The following is a 27,299-nucleotide window of genomic DNA, read 5'->3' as shown; positions in this document are numbered from 1 at the left end:
AGAGGCACCTGTTCTTATCACAGTCTCCTCTGTACACCTTCCTTTCTCAGTGAAACTTAGAAGTTTGATGATCATTAATCTGAGGTCTCTGAAAGTTTCTTCCAAAACTAATGCAGCTGAAATGGTATTTTCTCCTAATGGGCCAAGAAAACGGGAAGGTGTCAGTAGTGAGAATATTCTGTTCCTCCCTTCTATCTCTCTGTAATGTTAACTTATCTTGCCGATTTTTTTTTGTGTCATTACATGATGCAAAGGAGCAGTTTCAAAGGGACGTATATTGCATCTTTCTCTTCCTTTTTTTTCTTCTCCGTTCCCCTTCCATTTTTATTTATATGTCAACACTGGGAACCCAAATGTGTTAAATAATATTTACCAAAATAGCGTGGGAAGCTTTAATTCTCCTCTCTTTCTCTCTTAGGCTGTACTACCATCTCGAACTCCGAAAAACACAGAGTTTGCCCATCCCTTTGGGCACTGCTTGTGGGGAAGCATTGCCAAAATGGCTAAGGAACAGCCTCTCGCTAACAGACGTTATGACAAAATGGGAAGAATACCAGCGCCAGCTGATGCTAGGGCTGTTCTGCATCAATGTGGACCTGCAGGCCTCTTTCTTCCCATCAGAAGGGTTGCAGATGAGACATCCACCAGCAAGCTGTACAGAAGAGAGCCTTCAGCTCTTTTAATACAATCATCGGAATCTGGTTGGGGGGGAAGGGGGAAAGGAGGTGGGCAATGACTGCATTTAGCAGTTTTCTAATGGAACTCTTTCACAATCACAGAGGGATTTCTCCTCCCTTCACAGTTCAGACAGGGTATTGATAACAAAATAGGCAATGGTGCCATAACTAAGCAGTTGACTGGCACAATGTAAATACCCACCAAAATGTGTTGGGTGTTGCATATTTTCTGGGAGACAGTGGTATAAATAACTTGACAACTGCAACAGAAATTGTTGATGCTTGGGCTGAAGTGAAAAGAATTTTATTCAGGGCACCTCTTGGACTATTTAGAATAAGAAGACATCAGGATTCTAGGTTTTGTTTTTAATCCCCCTTTGTTTTAAATCAATATTATAACATGATTTTGTTGTTAAAGACTTGAGTCCTCTGGGATCATCCTTCTTTGTGATAAGATGCAGTAAAAGAAACGCCAGCAAGAGCTATCAAATCAGCTCTTAAACCAAATGAAGTCCTAAATTTTCACTCGTGTTATGATGCAGTAAAAGAAAAACCAGCAAGAGCTACCAAATCAGCTCTTAAACCAAATGCAGTCCTAAATGTTCACTCTAAGTAGAGACACCTTATGCTTCCTGTACTATATTTTCTTGTAAATTTGGGTGGATGCTTCTATGTCATATGTAAAGAATGCCTCTAACCTTTAGACTGCCGGGATTCATGGCCTACCAGCTTCTAGGTCCTTCTATTGTGGAGAAATGAGGTGGGGGGGAATAGAAGTTTTGAAATGTGTACTTAGCTCCCATCTCATTTGGATGAACTATTTTTTTTTAATTATCTTAAATCTTAACTTGTACAATTGCAGAAGGGTGTCAAGAAGGCTAGACCAGGGGTAGGCAACCTTGGCTCTTCTATGACTTGTGGACTTCAACTCCCAGAATTCCTGAGCTGGCTCAGGAGTTCTGGGAGTTGAAGTCCACGAGTCATAAAAGAGCCAAGGTTGCCTACCCCTGGGCTAGACAGAAGTTACAGCTAAGTTGGTGTGATGTATGTTTTGAAATGGTTTGTGACTGGATCAGTTGGCCGTTTGAGAAAGAAGAAAAGAGCTTTTGATTCTAGTTGCAAAGGACTGTGAAGTTCTTAAAATCCAGAAGCCAAAAGGTGCTCTGATCTAAATGGATTTAAGTTGGCTTGTGGGATCCGCATCACTTGTGTCAACAGTGAATGTGGCCCCTTTGGGAAGTTGACTGCTCAGCAGAATTGCGGAAGTTAATTGTCTTGCACTGAGATGGAAATAAGCAGGGTCTGAAGTCAAAGGCCCCAAAGGAGGTAATAGTTTTGCAGGTATGGAAAGTAATGGTATTGCATAAAGAGGAGGAACAGGGTTGGCTTGTAAGTCAGCTGAACAAAATGGGTCCCCCCCTTCCTAGCACTTTCTCCCCCTCTAGTGCAGAGTCCACGTTTTCTCAGATTACAGGAATTGATTGACTGGTTTGTCACCTGAACCTGATGTCATGTGCAGAGAGTGACTGTCCCAAAGTTATCCAACTGGTTTTCATGCCTAAAGTGGGATTAGAATTCACAATCTTCTGGTTCCTAGCCTGGTGCTTTAACCACCAGACCAAACAGGCTCTCTGCTGAACGAATTTGACTGTATATCCTTATTTCAATCTTTTCATGCTAAACCAGTGGAGCTGGTTCCTTAAATTACTGTGAAAAAGACCCTCATGTTGGTAGGTTAACATAGAAGTATTTTCCCCTTCACACATAGCTCAAGAAGGATATCTGGTATACATTATCCATTTCTTTCATAAGCCTTCTTTACAGCAGTTACCTGATTGCCATATATGCATAAGATGAAGCACTCTGGTTAATGCACAAGCCTTTTCTCGCCTTACCGACTGTCTTGCGTCTATCGTTAATTATCAGCAGTACCATACTTGATCTCCTCTTTCACTGCTGCTGTTTTTCCCCTGCTACTGTATACCTAGCATGGCAGATATTCATTATGATGGCAGAAAGCAGGAGCTCCACTCATGTAGCGATATTGGCACATTTCTAGTCACTGCGTGTGAGACTACGTAGAGTGCTTGTTATGGTTTTGTACCTTTACAGAATGAAGTATTTGATGCTGCAGGAAAAAAAAAGTTTGGGTATGTTTGTTTTGGAGGAAAAAGAATTGGTTTTCTTTGCACTTTTATGACGCTTCTGTTTTTCTCCTAATACAGAACTATCTGTTAAATTCCAAAGATAACTCAATGGATGGAAGGAGAGGGATAGATAAAGATTAGAAATAAGTTCATAGTAATAGAATTTTAAATACTACCAGAGAACAAGAGAGATACATCTGAGTAGAAATGCTTTATTATATAGTGTATTTGTGCTCTTAGTAGACGCAACAGAGTACTAACTTTAAGTAATATGAGCAATAAGTGACTATATTAGCAAAGCCCATGAGATACACATGCTTTTTTTTCCTGGAAAAAGAATTGTTAAAAGTGACTGAAACCAGGATCATCGCATTGCTCCAGGAAAAGAACCTGAGAGCAAAATACGCTAAGTGGGATTTCTAGCAAAGCCTCCACTTGTAAAATATGCACAAATTAACATGCACAAATATTAAAAATCAGTTGGGAATGAAATGATTTTATAAAAATAGGCTGTCAGAAAAAAAAATCCTTTGCTGCCTACTCATTTGGCACAAGGGTCTGCTTTTAATCTCTGCGCCAGTATTTCCTTTACACATCACTGGAAGAAGTGGTGCTATGAAGAATGAATACTTTGCAACCAGGTAGGATGGGAGTGGTCATCAAGTTTGGCAATGAACAGTGGCTCTCCTATACGTTGTATAAATACTTAGAGTGGCAAGAGTACACTGTTTTATCTGCCAATATTTCCTTTAAGATAAGCAGTGGTAGCAAATTGCAAATTGCACCTCCACAGAATCCAGTTCCTGGTCTCTGAGACCACTACTGAATTTTGATAATTTCTTCCATGTTACTATGTTTGGATGAGTAAGTACAGCAGCCACCAACTTTTAGTGCAGAGGAAAAGAAAAGTCCTATCCCTCTTCACTAATATTAAAATGAAGAGGCTGAGCAAAAGTAGAAATTTCCTTTGGAGGAAGAAATGCTGTTAAAATTGCTTTGGAATGAGCTGTCACATGCAAAGATTCATGCTGCCTACTTCCTACATATAATTACAAGAAGGATATAAAATAGATATGCAAAATCGAAGCGTTTCCTCTATTAGCAAAACCTATGCGCAAAAGATCCTTTTTATAAAACTCTGCTGAGGAAGGAATAAGTATCTTAACCCAAGTAAGTTCCATAGGTATTGCATCATCTCAGCTTCCCCACATAAAAGACAACAGTGCCTAGATACTTTCTTTTGCTAAGTACACAATTGTCTGCTTATTCTGCAAAGTACCTTGTTAGAAGAAAATGTTCTGGTATTGTGAAATAGTTGGAAAAGCCTGATTTTGCTTTTGAGTTCTAATAATAGGCACCAGAGTTCCCCTTCACCCCTTACAATACAACTATAATGTGAATGTCATTTGTTGTCTCTTAACTGAAAATGTGCCAGTGTTTGCATGTCTTTAACCACTAAGTTATTCAACATTGTACTCTATTTTGAAATGTATTGCACAATTAGTCTTTTTTTTAACGTAAGCTGCTATTGCTGCTTCAAATGCAGCTATTGTAATGCTGAGATTCTATTTGTTGCTAATACACTGTAATTTAGACAGTCCTCTTTTTAGCTAACTCTTACCTCCTTGAAGATAATCAGGATTTTATAAATAGTTGGTTTTATAAAACAAAATATAAAATTGTTTAATTTTATATGTATATGTTAAAAGTGTAAGTCCACATGTTAGTACCAAAAACTGTTATTGCAACAGGTATTGGAGTTTGACAGCAAAAACACATTCAGGTACATTGATTTTCTTTTAATTCTGAAACTTAAAATTGATGCAGACAATGCTCCCAACTGATTTTAGTTTTAGTCATCATAAAAAGAAAATAGAAGCTACAACCAATAAAGTATCCACAGGGTAAAACCAACCAGCCTTCTCTAATTTCTTAAAAAGAATTTGGTGCATCAGATTTAAAACTTTTGAAATAAACTGATAACGTACATCACCTTGTTTGACAAGGCAGATAGAAATTTGGTCAAGCTGAAAAGCAGCATTTGATTACATCAGAAGTTGATGGAAGAAAAGCTTATCTTGTTAAGTTGCACAGTTTAAGATTCCACAATGCCTTTTTTTAGAAAGCTAAACAATTTACAGCTTGCTGCTGCTGTTACCTTTATGGCATCTATAGTAGTCCTCAACTTATAACCACAATTTGGACCAGAATTTCTATTACTAAGCATTGCAATTAAGTGAATCATGCCCAATTTAATGACCATTTTGTCATGGTTGTTAAGTGAGTTGCTTTAGTAAGTGGATGATGCATTGACTGCCTGTTGGAAGCCAACTGGGAAGGTTGCAGATGGAGATCACATGATCCTGGGAGGCTGCAATTGTCATAAATACATGCTGGTTGCCAAGCGGCCATATTCTGATCATGTGACCATGGGGATGCTGCAGTGGTTGTAAGTGCAAGGACCAGCCATAAGTCAATGTTTCAGTGCAATTGATACCCAAATAGTGGCTAAATGAATGATTGTAAGTTGAGGACTTGATCCCTCTGCTATTCACATTCTGTCCTGCCTTCTTGAATTCTCTAATAGTTCCTAAATTGTTGACACCACCAAGGCTGAATTAATCATTGTGAGAAGCAACTGATTTACCTTGCCCTGATGTTAAGCCATAGACAACCCAACATGCCAAGTAAAAAATGAAAATCTCTTTGCAAAGAATGCATTGTGTAAGAAAAGAAATTCAACGTAAGAACTCAATGGTATTTCGGGAGTGGGAGACAATCATGATCTGATGCTGTTGGTCAAATTGCACTAGCTCCTTTTTAGCACTTCTAAATAATACAGGTCTTTATTTTTGTTGCATTAGAGAAACAAAAAGCATAGTGAGGAAAACTAAACAAGCATTCTAATAGTCATTTTTGAAACTTAATTTTCTTTATGCTTTGCATTATCCAAGCCCTCAGTTCCTTCTGTGAGTTTTACTGGAAATGTGCTATTTGTCCTTTTAAAATATATATCTAATAAAATACTTTCTAAACCTATTGAACTGAAATGTGGATTTGTATTTATTCATGCTTTGTGTGGCCACAGTCAGTTGATTTTGAAAATCAGGTGTGTTTGATCCAGTTGGCAAGAGGCAAACTGGGTGGCTCCAAGATGCCTTGTGTGATCTGTAGTCCTGCACCATTCTCACAGTTGCTCTTGCTACAGTCACCCATTAGGGCTTACAGCCACAGGTGTTACTCAGCTTCACTGGATTCAAGTCACTAAGGTAAAGGTAAAGGTTCCCCCGCACATGCGTGCTAGTCGTTTCCGACTAGGGGCCGGTGCTCATCTCCATTTCAAAGCCGAAGAACCAGCGTTTGTCCGAGGACGTCTCCATGGTCATGTGGCCGGCATGACTAGACGCCAAAGGCACACGGAATGCTGTTACCTTCCCACCGTAGCGGTCCCTATTTTTCTACTTGCATTTTTACGTGCTTTCAAACTGCTAGGTTGGCAGAAGCTGGGACGAGTAACAGGCGCTCACTCTGTTATGCGGCACTCGGGATTCGACCCGCCAAACTGCCGACCTGATCGACAAGCTCAGCGTCCTAACCCACTGAGCCACCACGTCCCTACATCAAGTCACTACTGCCATGTTATTCCTAAGTTTGCATTAGCCATGAAGATCTAATCATGAATGCAGAAACTCCATCTGACTCAGGTATGGATCTGTCCCTTTTTCATTGCTAGACTTTTCCAATCTATGAGAAGGTTGGTAAGACACAGTATGAAGTGCTTATCATGGCTGTACAACATATCCATACTTAATTCCCACCACCATTTCCAGATAGAATTATGAAATACCTTGTTGAAAGGTTAGAAAGCCATGACCACTTGACTGAAGGTCAGATTCAATATAAGAAATTTTTAATGTGTGATTAAGTTATGGAAAACAGATAATGGTATATGGAAAAAAATTATAAAAAGCAGCATATATCTAATGTAAACAAGCTCTTGCATTATCATGACTTAGATGATGATGAACAACATTCTGATTCCAGGAACTCACTAAAGTTTCAAAGTAACATACATGCTTTTATCTACAAAATAAAACATCAATATCAGCAAAACCAACTTTCATATAAACTGGATTCATACATTGCACAAAATCCTGGCTTGCCAATCTTGGGGCACTGAATAAACCATAACTGATAAAGAGTTCTCACCAACTATGGACATAGTACTTCACAAGCTTGAGGTTTCCTATGCTGTGTAACTTTTTCTTTGCTCTTTTGGCTTCAAAATTTTCCAGCATCATCCCTCGATCTATTTTGAAGTATCATTTCTGAGGAGAGAATTAAGATCTACCAGTTGTGTAGATTTTGGTGACAGGTGTGCACGATTAAAGGAAACCTCAAAAATTTAGTTAAAAATTTAATGGGGATGAGTTGTGAACCATTTTTTTGATATACTGAAATTCAGGGATAAAGAATAATTTATCTGCTTTATTTCATTTGGCATGTTGTATTTTCAGGGGCTTTTCATCTCTAGAATGAGGAGAAACTGACTTGAGAAAAAAGCTTGACCTTGGCAGAGCTTTGTTGTTGTTCAGTTGTGTCCACCAGGCCACTCGTCCTCCACCGTCTCCTGAAGTTTGCCCAAATTCATATTCATTGCGTCAACACTTTCAAGCCATTTCGTTCTCTTTTTGTCTTCAATTTTTTCCAACATCAGGGTCTTCTTCGAGGAGTCCTCTCCTATCATTGGTGGCCAAAGAATTTGGGCTTCAGCTTCAGAGACTTTGGCCACCTAATGAGAAGATAGTGGCAACACTTAGGACGATGCAAATTGGTGCTTATCTAAGAAGGATGACTCAGGTTTGCTCTGGCATTGGTAGGAAGCAAATTGGAAAAGGGGCAAATATAGAGAAAAATTTTAAAAATGCAATTCTTGTGATTAAAGAACAGAGCCCAGCACGAACCCTGGAGACTGTAAAGCCAGTAAGATTCTTTTGCTACCAGCCACTATTTCATACAGTCTAGAAGCTGGCAGGATACTGGCAAGGAAAAATCATGTTTGACTCTTAGTTTCTTTTCTTAATGTTGAACCTGGAATTGCACAAATTGGCCAGAGGACAAATATATCTCTATCTCTACACACACACACACACACACACACACATATGCAATTTTTTTTACATTACTGCCATAGCAAATGTTTGCAATATACCCATTCCTTTGCCAGAAAGTAGTATTTTGTACACTTTTCTTTCTACAAGTCTTTCATCAGTATTCCAATCTGAAACAGGCATACAGAGCTTTCCCTCTCCCCCACCTGGGTACATCTGACCATCTTTCACTCCTGTTGTGCCCAAAGTATGTTCCTCTCAGGAAAAGGACTCAGGCAGTCACAAAAAGCGTCAGAACCTGGCCAGTGGGTGCTCTCAGTCAGTTGCAGGACTGCTTTGAAACCACTGACTGGAGTATATTTGAAGAACAAGATCTAAATTCATATACAGATGCCGTACTCTCTTATATTAGAACATGCACTGACAGTGTAACAAGGGATAAGTGCATTAGAGTTTACGGGAACTGTAAACCCTGGATGACTGCAGAGATACGAACACTCCTGAGAGCCCGGGATTCTGCCTTTAAGGCGGGGGACAGGGACAGATACAGAGAGGCCAGGGCAAATCTCAGAAGAGGCATTAGGATGGCAAAACAACAATACAAACAAAAAGTGGAGAACCATTTAGCGAACAACGATCCGAGGCAAGTATGGCAGGGACTGCAGCACTTAACCAACTATAAGGGCAGCACGAGGAACATGGCAAACACCGATGCCTCGTTGGCTGAGGAGCTGAATATCTTCTTCGCCCGCTACGAGGTTAAAAGACCAGACCCCGTAGCCTTTGCTGGCCGGCCTTCTGACTCTCAGCCACTCACCCTGTGTGAACACCAAGTGAGAGCTGTATTGAAGGCTGTGAATCCCAGCAAAGCCGCAGGCCCAGATTGGGTGCTGGGGATAGTGGTCAGGAATTGTGCCGATCAATTAGCAGGGGTCCTGACAAGGATTTTTAACATCTCCTTGCAAACGGCACGTGTACCATCGTGCTTGAAAGCAGCTACCATTGTCCCAGTCCCCAAGAAAACTGCAGTTGAGTGCCTGAATGACTACAGACCTATTTTATTAACGTCTGTAGTCATGAAATGCTTCGAAAGATTGGTTCTCCAACATCTTAGGACATGCCTCCCACTGGACTTTGATAAACATCAATTTGCCTACAGGGGAAATAGGTCGACAGACGATGCCATAGCTACTGCTTTACACTCTGTAGCAAGTCATCTCGAGAAGCCTGGAAGTTACGTCAGGATGCTTTTTGTTGACTACAGCTCGGCTTTCAACACCATTTTGCCGAGCATTCTCATCGAGAAGCTGACTGACTTGAAATTCTCCCCCGCTATCTGCGATTGGATTCAAGACTTTCTTAGGGATCGGGTACAAACAGTGAGGGTCGGGTCTGCTTTGTCCACCCCCCTGAAGCTTTGCACCGGCACGCCACAGGGCTGTGTGCTTAGCCCCTACCTGTACTCTTTATACACTTATGATTGTGTATCATCTGACCCATCCACTGCGATAATCAAGTTCGCAGATGATACAATTGTGGTGGGTCTTATTACAGGTGGGGATGAGATAGCATATAGGGCGGAGGTACAAAAACTATCCATATGGTGTAGTAACAACAACTTGCACCTAAACATCGGCAAGACGAAAGAGATGGTGTTAGACTTCCGGAGAAAAAAGGAGGAACCTGCCCCACTTTACAACCCAGGTGGCTAAAAAGGCCCAACAGAGGCTTCACTTTCTTAGGGTCTTGCGGAAGAACAGGGTAGAACAACAGCTAATGACCCTCTTTTACCGGTCTACTATAGAGAGCGTCCTCTCGTATGGTATTGTGGTTTGGTATGCTGGTCTGACAGCCGCAGATAGGAAAGTATTACAGAGGGTAGTGAGCACAGCACAAGACATTGTGGGCTGTTCTCTGACACCACTGGATGACATCGCCAGGGCTCGTTGCCTTGGAAGAGTGAGGAAAATTCTCAGGGATGAATCACACCCTGGACAGTATCTCTTTACTCTACTACCATCCGGTAGGAGATAAAGGAATATAGCCAGCCGTACCAACAGGCTGAAAAATAGCTTTTATCCGTGGGCTGTTAGGCTTTTAAATGGGACATAATCTTATGCAGAATTGACTTGGCAGGCCGGTGTGTGGTGTAGTTGGTTCACATAGTGTGGTGGGATGGAGGGTTTGTTGTCACTGTGTGTTGGGGGGAGAGAGCACGGGGGGGGGGAGGCTCAGCTAATCTCAATGTACACATGTTTTACTTTGACAATAAAGGTTTATTATTATTATATGCTCCTTCTTTGGCTTGAGCTGCTAAACAATATATGGTTTGCCTTCTGAAAGAATTGTCAGTTGCTACATTCATCTTCTGAATCATGTTAAGACCACAGTCAAAGTTGACAGGATCTGAGTAAAACAGAGTGCTGTAGGATCTAATGAACTGCTATGCTAAATTTCCTTCTTTACCTTTAAGCACTTTTTCCATCTGTTACCTAATCATACAAATGTGCTGTGCCCCTACAACTCAACCTTCATGTCTCATACATAAGACATCTTAAGTTTTCCCATTGGGATCCATAGGGCAGGAGGAATAAGACTGACTAAAGCAGAATCACCATGCAAGCCCCATCCTTTTATATGTGCATTGTGATGTTGTATACATACCCCAAAGGGGTGGAAGTTGCAGCACTCTAAATTGCTGCTTTCCTCATCTGGAAAAAAGCAGTAAGATCCTGCTAAATTGTCTTAATTGTGCCGGTGTTAGCAGTGTTTCCACTTTCATTAAATAAAAGTGAAGATCAGTGAGTGGCTGGGTTCAGTGGCATATAACATTTCCTAACCATTTCAAACTGAGTTGGGTACACCTTTCTAAACCCATCTTCATTATTCTGCAGTTATTTCCTGTAGGAGCTGGACATCATTAGGCAGCTAATCTACTCTAAGTAAGTAACAATGCTAGGCTGCTACTCAGCTAACAACATTGGCTCTTCTTGGTTAATCACACAGGCCAAATACGTAGCAAAGTACAGGTAGTCCTTGACTTACAATGATTCATTTAGTGACCGTTCAAAGTTACAACAACACAAAAAAGTAACTTACGACCATTTTTCGCACTTACGACTTTTGCAGTATCCTCATGGTCATGTGATCAAAATTCAGACACTTGGCAACTGGTTCATATTTATGATGGTCACAGCGTCCTGGGATTGTGTGATCACCTTCTGCGATTTTCTGACAAGCAAAGTCAACGGTGAAGCAAGATTCACTTAACAACCATGTTACTAACTTAATGACTGCAGTGATTCACTTAACAACTGTGGCAAGAAAAATCGTAAAATGGGGTAAAATTCACTTAAAAAATATCTCACTTAAGAGAAATTTTGGGCTCAACTGTAATCATAAGTCAAAGACTACCCATAGTAAAATGGTAACATAGGCAATAGTAGTACAGTGGAGTAACAGAGAGAAGAGAGAAACAAGCTGACAGCAGAACAGTGAAATGATGGAACCACCCCTTTCATTGCGTGGCAAACAGAATGTGATGTTACTTATTGCCCATTTACAGAAAGTTCTGGTTAATTAATGCAACCTAGCATCGGTAGCAAAGATTTTAGACTAGAGGACAACTAGGCTTTGTGTCTTTTAGAATACCTTTATGAACCTATACGTTTATAAATATTAATGAATAGTCACCAAATGGTGATTTAATTTTCCTGTAGTAAATGCAAGATGACTGCATGGGTACCTATGGGGGAGATGGGTATAGGGCAAGTGATACATAATACAATGACAATCCCACACATGCTGCGACTGACATGCTTGTGTTATACATTCTGAAACAAGTGCATAATGGTGGCATATGCATGTCATATGCATCATTTAGGCATTGCTGCTGTGTGCTGTGGAAGCCAGGAAAGTCCCCCACCCTTGCTTTAATCCCTCAGACTGTAAAACCAAAGACAATCGGAGACACATACTCACCTATATTTATTTATTTATTTTTATTTATTTTATTTTAATTCCATTTATATTCCGCCCTTCTCCGAAGATTCAGGGCGGCTTACAAGCTTAGCATTAGCCTTCATTCTATGTATATGCCTGCTTATTAGGGCTTTCACACAAACCCCAAGCGGCATTATTACAAAGTCAGCTTAATTGCCCCCAACAATCTGGGTCCTCATTTTACCTACCTCGGAAGGATGGAAGGCTGAGTCAACCTTGAGCCTGGTGGGACTCGAACCTGCACTAATTGCAGGCAGCTGGTGTTACTTAAAGAGGCATTAGCCCACTGCTCCACCAAGGCTCATATATATCAATATACAGGAAAAGGTGCCGAGACTCAGACTATAGTAGTGATGTGACCAAAAAAAATATAAATGCTCGTTGTCATTCAGATATCACTTTGCCAGCTGAAGGCTTGCAGCATGGCTTTATAAACAGCGGGTGGGATTGTGGCTCCGAGATTTCCAAGGCTTTGGAAAAGCGAGAGCTCTCGGAGTGATGGGTCCAGAAAGCCCCAGGAAGCAACAGGTGAAATAACTACTACTCATTGTGGGGACCCACATCCCCACATAACGGGGGCTCCACCTCTGCGCGGCCTTTCGTCCCTCAGGAGGGCCCGGGATCCATTGACCCAGCTCACCCCTTCGCCCGCCCCGCCCTTCTGTCCTTCCACCTCTTCGCGCCTCCGCCCGGCAACCGGGAGCCGGCACAACCCGGCGAGAGGTGAGAGAGAGTCGGCGGGTTGCCCCTGCCTGGCAGCGAGCTACGCTGCGCGGCCGCCTCAAGGAGGCGGCGTTGCTGCGGCCGCGGCCTCCTCCGCCTGCTTTCCCGGCACCTGCGAGGCTCGGCTGCGGCGGGAAGCTCAGGGCGCGCGAGGAAAGTATTAACAGCGCGGAGGTTCCCTTCGCTGACCTTTCGGAGCGGCGAGTTGGGGGTTCTGTCATTTCCGGCTTGCCGAAAGCCTCTCCGCGCCTTCCCGGCTCGGGTTGTTGGTAGTGCCGGGCTGCCTTTCTCTCTTCCAGCTGTTCCTTCGGCTTGGAGAGAACAGGTCGGGCAGTCCGAGGCGTCTTCGCGAAAAAACCGACCCGAAGGGCTTTTTCCTTCCGCGTTTGGCAGCTTAAGCTGGACGCGCATTCCTTTAAATGCGGGAGTCGCGCAAACGCTCCAGAGTGCAGAGTGAGTTGCCCAAACGCGGGTTTGCTGCACCTGACCCCTCTCTCTCCGTCTCTCTTCCCAACGAGGTAGGTGGGAAGGGACGCTGTGTAGGAAGAGCGACGGGTGGACATTTGCTCTATACTCGTAGCCAAATGGAGTAAAAGAGTCCGGGGCTTCTTAGAATGGGCGAGTTTGGGAGGGGGGATTTTTTTATTTTTTATTTTAATCCCATTTCTATCCCGCCCTTCTCCGAAGACTCAGGGCGGCTTACACTCTAAGCACAAACCAAGGTGCTTAGCAATAGCCTTCATTCTATGTATATGCCTGCTTATTAGGGCTTTCGCCCCCCCCCAGCGGCATTATTACAAAGTCAGCTTATTGCCCCCAACAATCTGGGTCCTCAGGAATCTCGCAAAGGAAGGAAACTGAAGATGCAATTCACTTAGTTGCAGGGGTCTTCAAACTTGGCCCTTTTATGACTTGTGGACTTCAACTCCCAGAATTCCTCAGCCAGCTTTGCTGGCTGAGGAATTCTGGGAGTTGAAGTCCACAAGTCATAAAAGGGCCAAGTTTGAAGACCCCTGACTTAGTGAGTGGTTTTCCTGCAGAGAGCAATGGAATTAGGCTAGCTTCAACTTTTTTAAAAAAAGGCATTGCTTTTTTTTCTGGATAACGGTGCTTCTGAAATTTCAATTTCCCTCCCTCTCTGGATCCTGGTGTAGCTATTAGTTGCCATGTAGGCAATAATTTATCAAACGATGCTTTATGGCCTGCGTTCAGTCTGAGTGGCCAGGCGGGGATAGGCTGTCTTAGCATGGCCATGTTTTCCCTTATGAAGGACTGTCATCAGCAGTTGCTTAACAGAAGTAGATTTTAAAGACATTATTTTCTTTTCATCATTTCACCTGTCCTTCAGACAGCTGTTAAAGGTTTGTTAGTTATGCAGCTGTTGAAAGATACTCTTAATGGAGTAAAAAGTTAACCTCCCCGCATACCTTAATTTTAAAAGAAAATGTATATAGCCTCTTACTTGCTCACAGCAATTCTAGGCAGCTTACAAGCAATAAAACACAGTATAGAAAAAATAAAAATAAAAATGCTGGGTTAGGGTGGGCATAGCATGAGTTTTTAGTGCACTTTGGGGAATAAGCCTCCTTTGTGATGTCCAAACATCCTGCAACTAATTCATAGTTGTCCTAACTGTTGTACTGTTTTAGGGATCACACTTGTGATGTAGTAGGCTACTCTTGTGTCTGTTTGCACCTGGCAATGTGAAACTTTTGATAAGTGAGCAAAGATTTCGATCCCTTGGTGCCGAATTAGATAACAATGTCTTATAGACTCTGCTGTATTAAAACTTTGTTATTTGATGAGTATAGAATTTGAGAAACTATTATTTACCTTATATAGGTGAAGCACTGCTAGGTGGCAGCACCTAGCCAAACTGAACTGATCATGAAAATCTAAGTTTGCTCAGAACAGATTGAGACTACCCACCTCAAAAAAAGCCCAGGACTTGAGCTTTAGTTGAGACTAACTTTTTTTCATCTTAAGAAGAAAGATGTTCTGACCCGACAGCCTGATCAGCTTCTTTGATTCTGTGAAGGTATATAATCTCTGTTCTTGGAGTTTTTCCCTTGCTCCATAAATACGTACATACCGTAATTAAGGAGAATGTTACCTGCAGTCCAACTTGGAGTTCTGAATAACCTGTTGATCTTGAGTCAGGATATTTAATCAACTACAGCTCTCTCTATACACTATATCACAGGTGTCAAACTCATGATATCATGTGACGTGTTGTGACATATCGTGACTTTTTCCCCACTGCCGGCAATGGCGTGCGGCATCCGGCGCGCAGACCAGCAGTTTGACATCCCTGCTCTGTGTGTGTGTGTATAACACATGTTTTTGCCTGAAAATAGGTTCAGATGTGTTTAAAACTTCCTTCCCTCCCTCCTTCCTTCCACCCCTATCTCTGATAACAATTGATAATTATTATGACATTGCAGTTCCTGATTGTTGATAAGTGATACATTAACATAGTCATAGGTGACATATTACAATGAGCCTCATGTTTTCTTTAACTTTATACTCTTCCTTAGAATTATATTCTAGAATTTGTTGTGTCCCTATATTTTTATTTATTTAATTTTAACATTTTAATGGAATAAGGGGTAATGATCTATAGTTTTATGCTGGCTTCAGTTTGTTTCTGTGAATTCCTTGGAAATCTTTTAGAATTCCAGTTTGCTTTTTTCAAAGGGAGACATGCTTTCCATTCCTTGTAGCTATAGAGATGAGTTTGAAAACACAGCTGTATCTAAGTAATATGTGACTTAGATTTGCATCCAGGTTTCAAGATTTCTAAACTGACTATGTAGAGGAAATTATAGCTGGTTAAAATGTGATGAAATTAAAATTAGATAATATGAAATCTAATTTTAACCAGTCCCTCCCTCTACACATTTCCCTGGGAAGATGTGATCTAGCTAACTATGTGCAAATAAATATGCAAATATTTTATGTTTTTCATTCACAGTACTTTTCCAGCATGGTTCCTGATTTTGAACAAATTGCCTGGACCTTTCTTAGTGAATAAATTGTATGTTAATTAGACGTTTGAATATTGCTTTTCCCCCCCAACATATTGTTGTTCCAGAATTGCCAGAAACAGCAATCTTGGCAATTAAGGCAGAAAATGGTGTAGGTTTGCAGAATATTAAAAACCAAGGGATGGATCATAAAGTCATATTTATGAAAAATGGAAATTCTTGTTCTGTTGAAAGTATTCCTTTTAAGAGAGGACACTTATTCACTGAGGCTTAATTATTCTTGCAATGTAATTCTAAGCAGAGTTGCTAAAGCATAAGTTCTGTTAGTTTAGTCCTCTGCACACGCAATTTGAAGAATGTGTAGTAAGCTTTTCTTGCTTGTTCTATAATTTCTATTTATTCGATGACTTTGTATTTGTTGGATTGTGAAGCTTATTGGAAAGCTATATGGGGAAGGCAATTTGAGACCAATATGCTCGCTTCCTTGTGAAGTCTAATGCATGAAGTTAGAATTTCTTTGAATGTAAGTGATTTATGCTGAAAATTTACTATTCCAGAAGCAGATATAAAATGTTTATTTGAGAGAACGTTATAACATATATTTCTTTTTTACATAGAAATCTTAGTGTGTGTTCTGTGAAACTATAGGTAGTTCTCATTTACCAATTGTTCACAGTTATGACAGTGATGAAAAAGCAACTTTGTGATCTATCATTACATTTACAACTTCACAGATCTGTAAATTGAATGAAAGTTGAAGATCTGTGGTAAACAGAGAGATCATAAACACAGTTGTGATTTACTTCACTTAACAATCAAATTTCTAGTCCCAATCCTGGTTGCTAAGTAAGGACTATGTGTCTTTGGTTCTGTATAAAATCTGGCATATTTTCTATGTCTCTCTCCATCTGTATTTTTTAAAAAGTGAATCTGACACACACTCTAAAAATGCCAATTTAGGCTTATATTTCATTCACTTTTTGAGGTAAACTCTGATTCACAAAAACCAACACCATAATAAATTGTATTGCTGCAAAGATGTAACAATTTTAGCATGTCATATATTGGCAGATAACTTTCAACTCAGCTACCTATAAAATAGAAATGTTCAATTAGTTCTGACGACGGTAAGAGAATGAAAGTTAGCTTTACTTTTAGATCCTCTAACAAATGGAACATACCTTTATAGAGTGGATAATCTTGTTTGACCATGCTTGATCTTTGCCTAATCAGAGAGCACAATTTCCTTTTGATTCTAGTCACTGAAAATCACAGTAATTTTTGTTTTCATTCCCACTCAAATGAACATATTGCAATTACATGAATTTCAGAAGGTTTTATTCTCTCTCTTATGCTTGCTCTAAAATTGTTAGAGAATTTGCAAATCTGTCTTTTTGTAGTTGTTGTAAAGTAGGCCTGGGGAATATTTAGTGTCCAAGAACCTAATGTTCTTTTGCTGTGGTTTACAGCCAGGGGTCATATTAATTACAAGCAGAATCTTCTTTTAAAATGAATCTTGCATTTCCCAACCATTAAGCCAGTATTAAAGCAAGGAGGAAATGACTACCCCAACATGTTAGTACCACATTTAGGAAAGGGGCCCATCCCAAGAGCCACAAAATTAATTATTCTGGAACTGCATATGGCATGTGGCCAGTGGGTTACCATCCTTGTTATTAGATATCAGTTTGATAAAGAAACCATTGATAAATAAGTTCCAGATTTGTGGCACTGCGTATAAGAGAATAATAAAACATAAAGTATGTTTTTTAAAAGCATGGAATTAGATTTTGTAAATGGGAGGGTTTGTCTGGCATGATTTGAGGGTCAGGAATAAGATAATTTTCAATCATACATTGTCATATGTGTTCTGAGTAATAATTTAAGTTTTACACGCACGTGCACATACACACACACACCCTATTCAAGATTGGGTCTGAGCTACATTTAAGCAAGAGAGAGAAAATGGCTGAAAGGTCAGTGCAATCAGCTATAGTTTGGGATATCCTATTGGGAACCAGTTTCAAAGATCTACAGTAAGTTTTTTCCCCCAGTAAGTACTTGTCAGTTTACCAATAATGCACAATGTTGGTAGTTTGCTTTGGCAGTACTGGACATTTTTATTTCATAATATTCTATACCAAAGGCAAAGCCACCATGAGCTTTTCTAGCACAAATCCCAACTGGTTTTACTTGAAACTGTACAATATTAAGTCTCAGTGGACACCACTCCATTAGATAAATCTTCGCTGACGTGTGTTCCCTATTATGCAGGTCCTACTTCTCCCAACTTTGACGAAATTGCCCATTTCAGCCAAGAGAAATAAATGTTCATGCCGGTGCATGCTTGTGAAAGCATAGTCACAGACAGTCCTCGATTTACAACAGTTCTCATTTAGCGACTGTTCAAAGTTACAGCGGCACTGAAAAATGTAACTTCTGACAATTTTTCACTCTTATGACCATTGCAGTATCTTCACAATCACGTGTTCAAAATTCAGACGCTTAGCAACTGGCTCATCTTTATGATGGTTGCAGTGTCCCGGGGTCATGTGATCACCTTTTGTGACCTTCTGACAGGCAAAGTCAATGGAGGAAGCCGGATTCACTTAACAACCATGTTACTAATTTAACAACTGCAAAATGATTCCCTTAACGAATCTGACACAAAATTCACTTAACAAGTGCAAAAATCACTTAGCGACAAAAATTATGGGCTCAAGTCGAGGACCACTTGTACTGTACAGAGCGTGACTTCTGGGATTCTTTCCTGTGCTTTTACCTGGTGTCCGTATACGTGGAAGCATGGGGCAAACTGCATATTCTCCAGGTGGAACAATCCGCAACATTTTGACTGCTGTACAAATCTCCTGCTGTCTCTTTTCTACTGCCTGATCCATTGGGGGCAAATTCTTCCCAAGTTTCTTTCTACGTCCATTACGCAGCTGTGGGCATTCCCCCTTTTATCTGATCATTCCCTAAGCAGCACCTCTCTCCCCTCCCACTTCCATCTTCCAAGATCATTTTCACATTCCATTATATATTTCCATAATAATATTTATTATTTCAGCTTAGGTTCATTCTTATTTGGAGGTGGTTACCTTTTGTTCACTGCTTTGATAAGTTTTGTTACAGAAATTATGCCAGAGTATTGGTAAATAGCTCTGCTCGGTGTGTGTTTGGGGAAAACCAGGGATATATGAGGAGAATTAAATATCAGGCTGCCTATGCAAAATCTAACCCAAAATCTAACCTGGGATGGCATAACTTTTTCAAAGAACATGTGAGGAGAAAACTGGAGGTGCAGGTATACAGGTACAGACACACATGCATACAATGTCTACCAGGAGTAAAAATGTAAAATTATTAGTATCCCATGTTCCCTCTAGGTTTAAAGGTAGTTCGAAGAAAAGCTGTAAGTTTTATTATTTTAAGCTTTGCAACCAGCTAATAGCAAAGAGAGGAAGTGAATTTACATCTTTTGGCTCCCAGATAGTCTAACAATGCCGATCCATAGAAAGCCTATGTTTTGGCTTTCTAAAAGATTGCACATGAAGCAATTGTTAATAAGTTGGAATAATAAAGCATAACAAAAAGCTTAGTAATGTAAGCAAAAGCTTCACCTACTTAGTTTCCTATGTTCTTTTACCATATGTGCTCTAGGACTCGCTTCTCAACTTTCTAGTTTTCTAGCTTTAGAACTGTACAGCAGTATTTGCAGGACAAATACTTTCAACGTAAGGGTAACCACCCCTCTCAGACTAACCTCCAATCTGTTACAGTTCCTATTTTCATCATCTTATGTACCTGAATGAAACATCTGGCAAGACCCCCCACTCCTGTTTGACTTTACACTGTCTGCCTTTGCCCATCTCATAGGAGTTGTAATTGTTAGAGGGATCCCTTCAATTATCTACCTTCTCAGCTGGAGTGATATTAAAGGTACTGAAGACAAAATAGCTGTTTAAAGTTCAAGTTGGAGGAAAGAAGCAGTCAAAAATGAAGGACAGAGGGAAAATCTCCAAGCAACCCTCACCCTCTCACCTGACCAAATGTTCCTTCTGGCATTTGTATGTCAAAGTTTGTTTTTGCTAGGCAAATATTACCTTAGAGGGCTGCTCTGGTATCTATAAGTGAAGAACTTTACTCCAGGCTATTCAACTCTCCCATGATCCTGCCACTGAAGCCTGTTGGAATTCCTGTGGCTTGTGCCAAAGCCTGGTGCCCTTGGCTGGTGTGGAGAAGGCCAAGGGCAACTCTCCCTTGGCTTGCTGCCCTGAGCTATCTGCTTTTCAAAATAAACAACCCTCTCCTATGACATTTCTGAAAGAGCCTTTGCTAGCTTTGGCTTCCTCCTGACTTTATGGAAAGAAAACAAATACATGCCCAGTAGCAATTACAGGGCAGTGTCCTAACTACCAGCGTTCCTGCAGGAATGTGTGCAAAATTGTTAAATATAAAATACATAGTAATACAATGTGTTTGGTTGGACTTGTTTCCATTTTCAGTCAGCACAATTTTACACAGAAAATTTGTTTTGTGCGAGTTGATTTCAGAGATTTCAAAGTAAATTGACAGGAATGCTGTGCAGAAAGAAGCTTATAGCTATGTTTTTTATTATCTTTTTTCCTTTTTGGCAAATCAAAGATTCTAGTGAGTCTTAAGTTTTGCAAAAGAAGATGTCTGCCCATCTTTTTGACTTTTCAAATAACTGAGTCGGACTAAGCATGTTTAGTTACTGTGGGGAGTCCATTTCAAATAGTGAAAGAAAGGAGCTAAATGTTAGTCCAAAAATCTCTTCTTCCAATTAGAAGAGTGGGGGATTTTTAGAACCTTTTTAGGGGCCATAAACAGAGTGCAGCAATTGCTATTTTGTCTTGCTGGGTATATCTAATAACTGCTTTAAATGATCTCTACTGTTTGAATGCTTAGCATTCAAAGTTCCATTTAAGCTGAATTTGGGTATTGCTCCCAATTTAAAGATGGGAAAAGTTTTGATTCCCAGAGGCCACTTATAATTCAGAAAGAGAAGTCCATATTGAATGGAGCAATAAAACAGAGGGCTGGTGGAGAAATTTTATTTTTTTAATTCAGTTGCATAAGTGGGAAGGCCATGGAGTCTTCCTTAATTACTGGTATGTTGCATCTGTTTTAAGAATTACATTATAGATTTCATATATATTCATTTCAAAACGATGAAAAACTTTGCTACCAATTTTTATCTATTTAACTCAAAGGAAACTCGGAAAGTTAGGGGGAAAAAAGGCTGCAGAATTTTGCCAGGAATAATTATAATCCAGCCCTACACTAAGTTTGCTTTATTTATCATTTGTGGAACAAACTGCAGAGATTTAACTTCACTCTTGATGCTAATCCATTCAAACATCATGGATAGGCCCAAACCAAATTCAGCCTGGTGTGTCCTGCGAATCAAGCAAGGGGATGTTTTCCCCAATAGCAGTTCTTGGCATTACCATCAAAAGACATCCTCCACCTATTCCATCTTCCCCTATTTTATTTTCTCAAGAAAGTAAGAAGATAAATATAATGAGAAAACACAGCAGAATATACCTAACACTCTTCAGGTGACACAGGGCATTTGCATTATGTAAATGTCTTGTCTGCTTTGACCACAGTAAGCAAGACGGTTTTGTTAAAATATCAATATGAACACAAACACCTCCGGTATATTTCTCAATATTCTTCCCAAATATTGGTGTCAACACTGAAAAGGCATACAGTATATCTCTTTGCATAGCTCACAAGGGCATGAGGAAGCAACCATAATGATCCTGTTATTATAGGATAAAGTGATTGTGGAAATGAGCTGTGAGATTCTTGTTCAGGACTATGTGTTCCGTCTCAGTTTGGCTGTTATTATTTTTAGTATCAATCTCTTAGTGATGTCAATAGCAAGGCTCTTTCTAGTATAAATTGCTTCATGGGAAAGGGAATTTTACTGAAATTTTTGCTGAACAACCCACAGGATCGAAGTTTAATTAAAAATGTAATAATTATCATTTACCTAAGAGAATATATAATTAGGCTTTCATTCCCATCTCTTTAATAAAGAGGCAGTGATAATGTTCTGCTTTTAAAGGAGTTGTTGCATTTGAATTAATGTCAGTACTTTAAAAAGCTAATTATACGTGGGTCTTATTTGGTGAGTGGGTATAGTTTGGAACCCTATAAGAAAGATGCCCCTGAGAAACTCTGCTTCTAGTTCTTCCAAACTCATTCCAGCTGTTGGCTTTCCTGGCTTGGATTTGTGGAAGTTGAATTCTAAATAAGGAGGGCACCAGGTTAATGGAAGGTGATGCTGAGTGCTCAAAGGCAACTGAAAAGCCTCCACATATTTGATCATATAGGAGCCGTGACCAGGGGGGCTTTTGCCCAGGTTCGCCTGGTGCGCCAGTTGCGGCCCTATCTGGACCGAGATGCCCTACGCACAGTCACTCATGTGCTCGTGACCTCCCGGTTTGACTACTGCAATGCCCTCTACATGGGGCTGCCCTTGAGGACCCCTCGGAGGCTTCAACTGGTGCAGAATGCAGCTGCGTGAGTTGTGATGGGAGCTTCCCGATACTCCCGTGTAACACCTCTTCTCCATGAGCTGCATTGGCTTCCAGTTGCCCTCCGGGTGAGATTCAAGGTGCTGGTAATGACCTATAAAGCCCTAAATGGCTTGGGTCCGGACTATCTAAGGAAACACCTGCTGCCGGCATCATCTTCCCATCGTCCTGTGCGCTCCCACAGGGAGGGCCTTCTCAGGGTACCGCCGGTTAATGAATGCCGATGGGTCATTCCCAGGGAAAGGGCGTTCTCTGTGGGTGCGCCTGCCCTATGGAACCAACTACCTACGGAACTTAGGACTGCCCCTGACCTTCGCTTATTTCGCCGGGACCTGAAAACTTGGCTCTTTGAGCTGTTTTGCCCAGACTGAGGGGTTTTTAATTTTAATTGGGTTTTAGATTTACTTTTAGGGCTTGAATTTAATTAATTGTTTTAATTGATTTTAATTTTTGTATTTTATGGTTTTTAACTGCCCTGTAAACCACCCTGAGTCCTACGGGAATAGAGCGGTATACAAATTCAATAAATAAATAATTAAATTAAATTAAATTAAATTAAATTAAATTAAATTAAATTAAATTAAATTAAATTAAATTGTGTGTGCTGTTACCAGGCCAGTCCACACCATGGATATCTCAGCCATTAGTCTTATGGATAAATAATACAGGTAGTCCTCAATGTACGACCACAATTGAGCCCAAAATTTATGTTGCTAAGCAAGACAGTTGTTAAGTGAATGTTTGCCCATTTTATGACCTTTCTTGCTACATTTGTTGAGTGAATCACTGCAGTTGTTAAATTAGTAACATGTTGCTAAATGAATCTGGCTTCCCCGTTGACCTTGCTCGTCAGAAGGTTGCAAAAAGTAATCACATTACCTTGGGATCCTGCAACCGTCATAAATATGAGTCATTTGCCAAGTGTCTGAATTTCAATCAACTGACCGATGCAGTGGTTGGAAATGTGAAAAATGGTCATAAGTAACTTTGAACATTCACTAAATGAACTATTGTAAATCAAGATGTCAACGCTGCTAATATCGAATGTTATTGCTTGACAAGAGATGAAGAAGTAGCCATTTCATATGTTAAACTTGTGTATTGCTTTAAGAGACTTAGTTTAAGGTTGGGAGGGGGGACGAGTAGGATTGCACTTTTCAAGGCCATCTCTAACTAGAGAAGATAAGACCTTGGTGGGTTTTCTAACGGAAGGGAAACTGATTCTTTAAATTAATTGGAGAATATGATTACCGGTAATGACAAAATTAGAAAGGTGGAGAATTGTGTTTTAATATATTGTGCAAGGGACGGAGATTTCAGATTCCAGCTTCCTTCGAGCAAGCATTTGCCGGTGTCTTAGGCTAATAAAGGACTTTTAAGGTAAACAATGCCTCAGAGTCACTTGAAAAGCCCATATATCGGAAACTTGACACAAGGACTACCTGTAAATTGGGACCCTGAGAGATGGCCGGGCAGGGTCAGGGGCCTCCAGCATAAATCCAACAAGAGGCCCCTGGTTAACTTTTTAGTAAAAATTTTTATGGGGTTAGGGAGGGGGGTGGGAGTGGGCGGTGGTTGTTTGGCGAAGGGGGTCCGTCCAACAACCGTTGCTCAGGCCAGGCCTGGGATAGATCGCGAAGGGGAGGAGTGGGGTTCGGGCACCACCGAGGCTCGGAAGCGAGCCATAGGACTACCAATTCCCAGGACGTTGGGGAACGGCAGAAGGTGTGCGAACAGAGAGCCATATTGACACTGGGAGGGTCATCTCCGCTATATACAAGCGGTGAGACGCTCCGACCCTCTGTCTCTTCCCCGAAGAGCCGGGAGCGAGGATGTGCAGCCTCCTGAGCTCCGACTGGTCTACCTGAATGCCAGGTCCGTTGCCAACAAGGCTCCCCTTGTTCGAGATCTAATTGAGGGTGAGCACACGGACCTGGCTTGCATCACGGAGACTTGGTTGGGCCCAGAGGGCGGTGTCCCTTTGGTTGACCTTTGCCCACCAGGTTTCCGGGTGCTACACCAGCCCCGGCCTCATGGTAGGGGCGGAGGAGTGGCGGTAATTATTAGGGAGACCCTAAGCCCGCGGGAGACCACCGTTCCTCAGATAGTCGGGTGTGAGTCTCTCTTTTTGAGATATGGTCCTGGAGCGCAGTTGGGCCTACTACTCGCGTACCTTTCTCCTAGTCGCGCAGCAGGCAGCCCTGCCTAAGCTGCTCGATGTCCTCTCGGGGCTGGTGGTTGAATTCCCCAAACTTATAGTTTTGGGCGACTTCAACCTACCATCCCTAGGAGGATCATCTGAGCTAGCTCGGGAGTTCATGGCTTCCATGACGGCCATGGACCTGACGCAAATAATTCTTGGACCGACTCATGAGGGAGGCCACACCCTTGACTTGGTTTTCTTATCTGGATGGTGGCTTGATGATCTTGGTGGGGGCTCTCCAACCGTTACGCCCCTGTCATGGACCGATCATCACCTCCTGCGGCTGGACTTCCACTTTGCCACCCCCCGCCGTGGGTGTACGGAGCCAACCAGATGGTACCGCCCCAGGCGCTTAATGGACCCTGACAGGTTCCAGGCAGCGCTTGGGACCCCACCTGCACCCCCTGCTCACAACTCGGCGGATGCCTTAGTGGAAGCCTGGGAAAAGGCAGCCACGGAGGCACTTGACTGAGTTGTACCCTTGCGGCCCTTGACCCGGCGCAGATCCCAGCGAGCCCCATGGTTCTTTGCGGAGCTCCGGGAGTTGAAGCGTCGGAGACGGGGCCTAGAGAGCCGTTGGAGGTCCAGTCAATCCGAATCCGACCGGTTGCGACTTAGAACCCACATTAGGTCTTATCTCGCAGCGATAAGAGCGGCGAGAGCCAATTACTACTCCGCCCTCATCGCGTCCGCAGATAATCGCCCGGCTGCCCTGTTTAGAGTGACCCGCTCCCTTCTCAACCAGGAGGTGAGGGAGGAACCCTTACAGGGTCGAGCTGAGGAATTTGGTCAATATCTGTTGGATAAAATCGCTCGGATTCGAACCGGCCTCGACTCCAACTGGGCAGAGTCTGACGAACAGGACACGGGCGGTCTTGTCGACGTCATCTGGGAGGAGTTTGATCCTGTGACTCCGAAGGAAGTGGACAGGATTATGAGGAGGTTGAGCTCCACCACATGCTTATTAGACCCGTGCCCTTCCTGGCTGGTTTATGCAGCTCGGGAGGGGACACGAGGCTGGTTCCAAGCGGTCATATCTGCCTCTTTGAGTGAGGGTAACTTCCCCGCCGCCTTGAAGGAGGCGGTGGTGAGACCTCTCCTCAAGAAGCCCACCTTGGACCCAGCTACATTAAATAACTTTCGTCCAGTCTCCAACCTTCGCTTTCTTGCAAAGGTTGTTGAGAGTGTGGTGGCGCATCAACTCCCTCTGGTCCTGGATGAAGCGGATTATCTAGACCCGTGCCAATCGGGTTTCAGGCCCGGCTACAGCACGGAGACGGCATTGGTCGCTCTGATGAATGATCTCTGGAGAGCCCGGGACGGGATATTCCTCTGTCCTAGTCTTATTAGACCTCTCGGCGGCTTTCGATACCATCGACCATGGTATCCTACTGCGGCGCCTCAGGGGACTGGGAGTGGGAGGCACAGTTCTTCGGTGGTTCTCCTCCTTTCTCCTGGGATGCTCGCAATCGGTGTTGGCAGGAGGACAGAGGTCGACCCCAAGGTCTCTCGCTTGTGGAGTTCCTCAGGGGTCGGTCCTCTCGCCTCTCCTGTTCAACATCTACATGAAACCGCTGGGTGAGATCATTCGTGGTTTTGGAGTGGGTTACCATCAGTATGCTGATGACACCCAGCTTTTCATCTCAACGCCAAACCACATCAGTGATGCCCTCGACGTGATGTCCCGTTGCCTGGAAGCGGTCCGGGAATGGATGGGAAGGAACAGGCTTCAATTCAACCCGGACAAGACTGAATGGCTGTACATACCGGCATGCCAGGATATTCAGAATATCCCATCCCTCAATATTGGGGGCGAACTATTGCCCCCCGTAGATAGGGCTCGCAACCTGGGTGTCCGCCTAGATTCACAGCTCTCCTTAGAAGATCACATAGGAGCAGTGACTAGGGGGGCTTTCGCACAGGTTCGTCGGGTACGCCAGCTACGACCCTATCTTGACCTGGATGCCTTGCGTACAGTCACCCATGCACTTGTGACCTCTCGTCTTGACTACTGCAACGCTCTTTACATGGGGCTGCCCTTGAGAACCACTCGGAAGCTTCAGCTGGTACAGAGTGCAGCGGCACGAACACTTTTGGGGGCTTCCCGATACTCCCATATTACACCTCTCCTCCGTGAGCTGCACTGGCTTCCAGTTGCCTTCCGAGTGAAATTCAAGGTGCTAGTGATGACATACAAAGCCCTACATGGCATGGGTCCGGATTACCTACGGGAACACCTACTGCCAGCGTCAACACCCCTCCGTCCTGTGCGCTCCCACAGAGAGGGCCTCCTCAGGGTGCCACCGGTCAGAGAATGCCGGCTGGTGACCCCCAGGGGGAGAGCATTCTCGGTGGGTGCGCCAACCCTCTGGAACTGCTTGCCAGCCGAAATCCGGATGGCCCCCGACCTTCGCACCTTCCGGCGTGACTTAAAAACCTATCTATTCCAGCAAGCCGGCCTGGCCTGATAGATTTGGGGTTTATTTGTTTTATTATTGCTTTATTGTATACTTGCCTTGCTCTGTACACCGCCCTGAGTCCTCCGGGAGAAGGGCGGTATATAAAACAAATAAAATAAAATAAATAAATAAATAAATACATTTGTTATTTAAAGATGTATTTTTAAATATGCAATAGATATATTTAATATACAATAGGTAGTACCAGCCAACCAACTTTGTCTGAACTGGAAGCAATTCCTGGTTAGTGCTTGAGGGAAGACTTCATAGTTGTACTGTAAACCTGACTGGGATATTTTTTTTTAAAGGCAAGGCAATGAGAAACAATTTCTTACTCCTACCAGAAAACTGCATGAATATGTCCATCAAGTACTAAGTTTGAAGAAATACTAAGCTTTGAACGTGACTGGAAAGATCT

The 27,299-nt window shown here is 42.3% G+C and overlaps 2 protein-coding genes across 5 annotated transcripts in view; both read left to right on the top strand.

Moving 5' to 3' along the window:
* The window catches only part of PNPLA2 (patatin like domain 2, triacylglycerol lipase), a 365,554-nt gene that overhangs the window by 63,987 nt on the left and 274,268 nt on the right, over window positions 1-27,299 (top strand). The window contains exon 9 of one of the 2 annotated variants that reach the window (XR_014024546.1): window positions 419-1,463. Coding sequence is in view for 1 of the 2 variants with exons in the window: in XM_081313172.1 (XP_081169298.1) it covers window positions 419-683 (265 nt within the window). In the remaining variant the exon portion in view is untranslated. Of the gene's footprint in view, window positions 1-418; window positions 1,567-27,299 lie in introns of those variants that run through there. The other variant, XM_081313172.1, reaches the window with a different exon arrangement.
* CRACR2B (calcium release activated channel regulator 2B) overlaps window positions 12,253-27,299 on the top strand; it is a 794,336-nt gene continuing 779,289 nt past the window's right edge. For 2 of the 3 annotated variants that reach the window (XR_014024547.1, XM_081313173.1), the window contains exon 1: window positions 12,253-13,178. The gene's annotated coding sequence lies outside the window, so the exon portion shown is untranslated. Of the gene's footprint in view, window positions 13,179-14,678; window positions 14,699-27,299 lie in introns of those variants that run through there. The other variant, XM_081313175.1, reaches the window with a different exon arrangement.

The sequence above is a fragment of the Vipera berus genome (assembly GCF_964194415.1).
Source record: "Vipera berus genome assembly, chromosome: 1".
In the NCBI taxonomy this organism is placed as follows: Eukaryota; Metazoa; Chordata; class Lepidosauria; order Squamata; family Viperidae; genus Vipera; species Vipera berus.
Note: the sequence above shows the minus strand (reverse complement) of the source record. Positions and strands in the feature narration are given on the sequence as shown.